The 8,436-nt window shown below is 34.8% G+C and overlaps 1 protein-coding gene across 1 annotated transcript in view; it reads right to left on the bottom strand.

Annotated features, from left to right (window-relative positions):
- Positions 1–725: 725 nt before the first annotated feature.
- The window catches only part of LOC145686685 (uncharacterized), a 64,520-nt gene continuing 56,809 nt past the window's right edge, over positions 726–8,436 (bottom strand). The window contains exon 11 of the mRNA XM_081760219.1: positions 726–2,491. Coding sequence (XP_081616345.1) covers positions 2,197–2,491 — 295 coding nt within the window. The 3' untranslated portion in view covers positions 726–2,196. The remainder of the gene's footprint in view (positions 2,492–8,436) is intronic.

The raw sequence follows: 8,436 nt of genomic DNA, 5'->3' as shown, positions 1-8,436 counted from the left end.
CTAAAAGTGCAATTAACAGATAACTTAATACAAACACGCAATCCAATATGTAACATATTATTTTCGGAAAATGTACTTGTTTCCATTTAAATGGCAGTTCTGTTTATGTTAACAAGTTGTATTCAGTTCCTGTCTCCATCGAGACTGTTCCATTTTTTTTTTAACAAAAATTTTCGTGTGTTATTACTTTAGGGTCTTTCAATAGGACATACCATTAATATGTTACAAAAAAAAAGGTCATAATATATATATTAATACTACTACAACTCATAATCTTAAAAGGAGAATACTATTTAACGTACAAAAATAACGTACGGTCACGCGCAATTGAATTATCTTCCTGTTATATACATTACATGAATTTACAATATTAAAATCATACACACTTTTCTTTGTGAATCCTCATTTCCGAACATTTGAAAGTATTCAGGAAGTTTTAAACTTCATATCAAAATCATAAAGTTCTTTTGGATTTATTGCGTTCTACGAAAAATAGTCATCACAACCAAAGAAAAAAAATCTATTACATGAATTACACTATTAAAATCATAAAAACTGTCCTCTGTGAGATAAACTTCTCATTTTCAAAGATTTAGAAGTATTAAGAAAGTTTTTAAAGTTCCTATCGGAAACACAAAATAATTTTGAACTTACTGCATTCTAAGAAAAACAGTCATCACAACCTACAAAAGAAATTAATCTAAAAACATACTCATTACAAAATATCAGTCTTTATAATATTTATTTACCTAACAGTGTGCCTTGATTTATTTATTTATTTTTCTAAATGTGGGCATTATGAAAAAACACATACCTCCAATACTTTCGCACTTTATTATCTCAAACACATTGAGTAGTAAAGCTTTCTTGTATCAAAACACACAATTTCTTCACCAAAGTACCTATAATAATACAGTCACGATTCATCTAAAAATATTCTGGCAAAATTTTAAGAGCGAATAGTACCATCTTTACTACTAAGATGGTAACTCCGCGCACTTAGACTACACACTGTATAGAAATGCAAAATTCTCTTATCACATAGATTTTCTTCATATCTACAGTTAGTTTAGTTTACTCAGAATAGGTACATTAACATATGGCACTCGGCGATGGCGGTAAAACGATATAAAGAGCACAAAACTACTCGTGTAGCATAGTGAAGGTAGATAACATTTATTACGGCGATGCGTCTCCATCCAGTGCCATGAAGTATATGTAATATATAGAAGCCGGATGTTATGAAAAATGCCTATTTCTTACTGCCAGAAGTCAGATGAAAACGAACGCTTAGAAGTTCGTTTGACGTCTATGCTTCAACTTCAGCAAAACTTATTTTGTCTATTTCGCTTTATATTGACTATATTATTGCTTAATTGCCTATTGTTTGCATTTTCTTTAAGCTGAAGAGTTCATCGGAATAACTACATTGATCTCTCATTTAATAAGACTGTCACTTTCTAGAAATATAAAAACTACAAAAATGAATTTTGCCCACGTTAGAGACAAGTTCAACCCCGAAATCTGAAGAAGAAAACACTACAAGAAATGTGAGATAAACATGTACTAATCCACGGTTCTTATGTGATTTAAATATGCTCTAGTTACATCCGTAAAAATAAAAAGATTTCTTTTTAGATTTTGAAAAGTGCACTGTACGATCAAAGACATAATTATAAATATACAATTAAACAAAAAGTTAATTGCAAAAGTGAAATTGCAATTAGTGATATGTGATACAAATGCACTGAATAAGTCATCTACTCGTCAAAACTGGTCAATAATTCTACGTGTAAAGTGGTATAGATTTTTTGATTGCTGTGTAGATACATGTGGAAAATTTTAATGCTTTTCTCTTCTTTACAATAGGATGTTCCCGATAAACAACGATCTGTTTCTAGATTGTCTGAACATTACACATGGCTTATATTTCACTGGATGTTTATCTTCATTATTTTGAATTAGATTTTAATGCCAGAACATCCGGTCTCTAATAATACATGTAGTATCGATAATTGCATTACATATTTAAGCGTCATTTCGCATTTGTCAGGAGTTTTCAAATCCTTGCTGATATTATCAGAAAATAGTTATACACCGTATCCCTCTTTAAACCACTTTCATTCTCCGTTACTGTTTCACTTTCATTTGGCATATATTCCACTTTCATTTTTAATTCTTCCATGAAGTTATTTTTCAGCTAGTGGGTTCTGTATTTTCAACTACTGCATTCGTGGTTGATTCAACTACTCCAGTTGCAGTTGGTTCGACTACTGCATTTTCAGCTGGTTCGACTGCTCCATTTGCAGTTTGTTCGATTACTGCATTTTCAGCTGGTTCGTCTACTGCACTTTCAGCTGGTTCGACTACTGCATTCTCAGTTGGTTCGATTACTGCATTTTCGACTGGTTCATCCTCAACAGACATCCCCAAAGGCTCTGTTGCCTTGTCATCTGATTCATCGACAGCATCAGATACGCCAATCTCATCACTGGAATAAGAATAAAAATCCGTGAGACTTTCTCTATACTCATGCACAATAGGCAAAAAATAATGTACCACAAAAATTCATAACACACACGCAAATTTAGGTGTCTACAATAGGTACACTCATGTCCAAAATGATTGTCGCATATCTATAACTGTCTTCTTGTAAGAATGTAATTTGATAATTATTTTGCAGGGTACGTTTGTGTATAATCGGGAAATGTATATTTGTGGTAAATTTCATACGGAAAGAATTACAAACACGAAAGTTAAAGTGAGCAAAACAAAATGTTGCTAAATGGACATGAAAGTTTTACTTTTGTTTTATTGCTCTTATTTACTGCTCTTTTTGACATGAAATTTGCCACATATATGTCATTGCCGATTATACACATACTAACATTATAAGAAATAACGGGCGAATTCGTTATCAAATTATATTCCTACAACAATATATTTCTAGACATGCGACAATAATTTTGGACATGAGTGTACATTTCAGATGTATACATTACAAAATATATTTACATTGTGTTTTCGGGAAAAAAGTAATCGAGACAAGAAGAATAAATTGGACAAAAAAAGGTGGTAATGGAAAATGCAGGTGGATTGCGGCACTATCCACTACTGACACACGGAAATCTGCTGCATGGTCACTGTGATCTCACTAGCTATTTTTGAACACTATATAAACACTTGCAGCTGGACTTGTCCAGTCTAGAGCTAAGAGCTTACTGGCACGCAGTGTCAATGTCATCTTCCAGAATGTTCACATATTTTAGGTCAATATAATGTACTACGATTGATAATGGAATGTTCCAAAGATCCCCATAGGATTACTGAGTTACAGATTGCACCAGAAAAAAACATTACTGCTAGGTCAGTTACACCTTGCTTCACCAGTAATGACAAATCAGCAAGTTGCCACATTGGTACCCCAGGTGTCCGATATAGTCACACGAAAATCATTGTACACTCCAGGTCCATTCTTGGGGCAAGTTCACATTTCGTACACTTACCCCGGACATATGGGGCTACCTTGGTACCCAACTTCAAGGAAGTCAAATGGTTACTTTCTGAAATATCACTGATCCAAAATTTTCCCGGTATTTCCCGAAAAATGATATTTGATTTTCAAATAAATGTTCCTAACATATCTTGTACCTATTCTTTTCTCTTCGAAATTGTATATTATTTTTTCTCTCTAGATCAATTCTTACGGGAGATATGACCAATTGAAGCTAACAAGCTTCTACAAAAAAACATAAAATTTGTTCACTTTTTTATCACCTTGCACTCTGAAACTACAGGGGTACAGGGCTAAAATTTGGTGCATGATCATTTCTCATAGGGGCTTACATGCACACCAAGTTTCATAAATTCTGAGACGATGAGGTTTTTCCCCCTGAAAATTTCGTTGATTTTACATGGAATGGCTCTGTAACGAACAAATTTTGTCTATTTCAATATGGTAATTAAATGTAACTCGCTTATGATTATATTATTTTCCTTGGGCATAAATAAAATTCCTTCGTTGTCAGGACATTTCATGATGAATGATACATGTCATTATGAAACTAGTACAGTGTACGGGGAGAAAAATAAATATCCAGAAGCAAGACATCCCTACAGTATTCAAATAATTGTGTCTGCCAAGTTAGCATTAATTTTGGAACACTTGACAGATAATACATTTAAAAATAATTTGTTTAGCGAACAAAAACAGATACACAAATTTATGATACTTCACACGAAATAAAACACTGAAATACCAAGAATGCTTGAATTATAAAGAAAGGACATTTCTCCACTCTTATACATCACTGAATTTGCTGAACTTGCACCTAAAGAGGAACTGCATTGATGTAACATAATACTTCTTATTTCGTCCAATTATCAATATAATGTCTGGTTATCGCTTGCCTTTGATTCTCAATTTGTCTCAGGAAACAAATACCTGAATCCTTTTTCTACCTCTGAATGCTGATGGGCAACACCTGCAATGGTTGAGATCTTCCAACAACTCCTTTGGGAACCGGTAGGATTTGTGTCTGATCGGACCCTGACTTCCCAGTTTACGTAAGACCGATCTACAGGTTTACATGAGATCAGGAATTAATTTCAAACGGGAAAGGGAACCAAAGAATTTTCCCTTTTCGAGACCTTTCTTTTCCTGCCCCTACGTTTAATTCTACCTTCCCAAGAAAAGTCTTTCTCTTTTAAATCATTTTGATGATACCTCTTTCAACATGCGCATAATATTAATATTTCTTACTCTCTTCTAAGGTTTTCTGCATTAAAGCGTCAAAGTGATCCAAATAAAAACGCTCAGAACACTCTGACGTTCAAAGCTGCGTAATTTTGTAATGTTCTTGGTGTTTATAACGTTCATATTTACAATGCTCATACTTATCATGTTCACACTGAGCTTGGGGTATATCTAAAGTTATTTCTTTTGTTTCAGGCGTGACGGTACTAACACTACCCGAGAGGGTGCCACGGCTATTGGAGAGTTCACATACAACGAACTGAGTGCAACATGTACCAATATCAGTACCGGGACAGGAAAGTGTATTGAATGTTAATTAGCTCTTGTTATAGTCAAACTATCCGCGTCCAGATGTAAATAATGTTAATGATAATAACTACATTTTAACATTGAAACTAGTGTATCTCCTTGTTTTTCTTTTCTTTTTTATCCAGGTCACTTTTATTTAAACTACCCCGTATGAGCAGAATTATTAGGAAACGTAGTTTGAAGCCTACGAAAATAGCACGTCCTTGACATTTCCCAAGGATGTAGAGTATAATTAACCAATCAATCACTTCAACGCTTGATTATGTCATTTGAGACGTCCAGCGCACTCCATTTATCTATCGTACAGGTATAATATAAAATTCAACTGTCAGAGGAGTTGAGTTGATTTTAGTTTAGCGTCCCCCATTCTGCAGCGAGGCTATATGAGACGTGGACCTACTGATTAACGTGGAATCCGAACCACATGAGCTCCCGCCGCGAATAGAACCCGGGTCTCCCACGCCAAAGGCGCGTACGCTAACCGCTTAGCCACGGATGAGCTCTCAACTGTCAGAGGAGTATGGCAATGTAGACATTGGGTTCTCCAAGCTAAAACACGCATTGTGGTACAGTCCAAGTAGTCTTAATGGCTAAGCAGCGGATCATAAGAGTGATATATGTCAAGAAAGCTGACTTGATAGTGTAGTGGTTAACGCATTGACTCGGTAAACCGGAGACCCAGGTTCTATATGCGATCAAGACGTGCATTTTTCATTCTTTGTACATCATGAGTTGGTGTAGTTTGTCTTGCATTCAGTTAAGGTTCAAAATGGTGAGTTCAACCCGTTCACTGAATATCAAACACTACTTAGAAAGTAAATTTGGTTTCGTTTTTCTATACAGGAATTTGCTGAAATGAAACATCAAATGATATCCTGTAATGCAACGTGGAATGAAATAATTGTTGAAAAATGTCGTGAGGTAATAGAGTATTATGTTTTGAAACACACAATTTGTGAGCTAAAAACAGGAAATTCTTAAGAGTGAGTTAATTCTTTTCATATAGCTATATCTACTTTAGTATCATTGAAATACGTCAGCTGAATACAGGGAAAACTTAATAAATTGAATTTATCTGTTGATACTGCTACTGTATGATGCGATTTTACGTACTGGGATTTGAATTCAATTTTTATTCAAGTTTTTGCTGTGGTGAAGTCAATGTTTAAGGATGTGTACTGTCGATAAACAAAACTAATGCAAATGCCCTATTTTTGTTTCTCCACAACTCTCAATAGCTGAGAAACACAAATATAAATGAATATTAAAAGCAAGATTCAACACTATTTCCGAAACAAAACATTTGTTTCTATTTTCAATGTTGCATACGTACTCGCGTGTTACACTATATACTGCTTCACATACGAACCTCTAAACTTTATACGAACCTATAGAGTGCCACGGGATCTTATTAAGTGGGCACTGAAGAAGAAGTGTGTTCCGAAGACATACATCTGTATAATTCAAGATATGTACAATGAATGTAGGACAGCAGTGGAAACGCGTGCGAAATAACAAAAAGAGTTCGCAGTTAAAGTGAGGACTTCATCAGGGATCTAGTCTTAGCCCCTATCTGTTTACAATTGTGATAGACGAATTTACAAAGGATTTCCAAGAGTTGGCACCGTGGAATATGCTATTTGCGGATGACATTATGTTGGTGAATGAGACCAAGCCCACTGTGCAAGAGAAACTAGATGCCTGGAGAGACGCATTGAAGAACAAAGGGCTTAGAATTAGTAGAACTAAGACAGAATATTTACATCGTCTTTTCAGGAAAATGTAATCGAGAATACGAGTGGATGAAAAAGAGGTGGTAATGACGATGAAATTCAAGTACTTGGGATCAATTCTAAAGGAAGACACAGGGATAGAAGAAGATGTAAGTAATAGAATGAGCAGCGGTGACGAAATGGAGAGAAGCGGCAGGAATACTGTGACCTTAGGGTACCAATACGCCTTAAAGGAAAAGTTTAGAAAACAGTAGTGAGACCTGCCTTATTATACGGAGCGGAATGTTGGACGACGAAAAAGAGAGAGGAACAGAGGCTGCAGGTTGCGGATATGCAGATGCTATAGTGGATGTGTGGAGTGATGCAGATGGACAAAATTAAGAATGAAAATATCCGGGGAACAGTAAAGGTGAGACCAGTAGTAGAAAAACTAAAAGAAAGTAGATTGATATTGATTTTGACATGTAAGAAGACGACCTTTGCAATACGTAGCTCACCGAGTAGATGCTATAGAAGTGACTGGGAAACGAACCCGAGGCCGGCCAAAGAAAAAGTAGGAAGATTGTGTTAAAAACGATATGGTTCAATATGCTGTCATAGTCGACATGTTAGAAGATAGAAACAAGTGTAGGACAGCGATCCGAAAAGACGACCCCAGTTAATTGGGAAAAAGCTTAGAAGAACACATACGGACGTAATGGCATCACATGTACGATACATAAACGGAAATATATAGCTTTTACGAGAATAATTTTAATTTAGCAATAGTGTTAATATCAGTTAATAGCTGCTTTACCTGTTAGATTTATAATTGTGTATTTTCTTATATTCTATAAATATCACATTTGTTGTATTATCGGAACACAATAAAATTTGACTTTTATACGAAGCCAGGTAATTCACATCTTGATCAACAGAAAGTTTTACAGCCGAGAGCAACGTTGATTCTTGATGGTCTCAGTCGTCTGCGCATGTCTCTGCTGACATGAGTGACAGTTCCCTCAACAAAGCAAAGAATACACTTATGGAACTGGGCATCTATGTGTTAAATCCAAAACAACAAGAAAGAAAAATAATATTATAAAGAATCCTCAAACTAATTTATAAGTCTGGAATATAAACTGTGATATAGCAATAATGGATAGAAATGATTATTAAGATACATCACACAAGGAAATTTGACAACCACACTATGTGTAACGCATCCACGGATGGTCGCAAGTAAAATTAATTTAGAGGGATAACAAGAAAAGAAAATAATATACTTTAGCCTACTTGGATTTTAATGACATATTACTTCGATGTCTTGAAAATCACTCACATATTTATCGAGACCAACAAATAAACGAGTTACTAAATTTTACATACTCACCACTTACATACGCCACACTCATTTTTCATCAAAAATAATAAACGTAACTCCACTTATAACTAAAAATCTAACGAAACTTACAATTCACTACAAAATATATTATTAAAAGAACTACTGATCAACGAAGATGTCCGTAGTTTTCACGATACCGAAATAACAGGTCTTTTAATAAAATTCACATACGCTAAGATCCAACGTTGTATATTAGTTTATTCCTTACCATTTTACATAACGACGTATTATACAAGAAACGAAAATCTTAATTT

This window comes from Thermobia domestica, chromosome 5 (assembly GCF_964235325.1).
Source record: "Thermobia domestica chromosome 5, izTheDome1.hap1.1, whole genome shotgun sequence".
Classification (NCBI taxonomy): domain Eukaryota; kingdom Metazoa; phylum Arthropoda; class Insecta; order Zygentoma; family Lepismatidae; genus Thermobia; species Thermobia domestica.
This window is presented reverse-complemented; position numbering and strand designations above follow the sequence as displayed.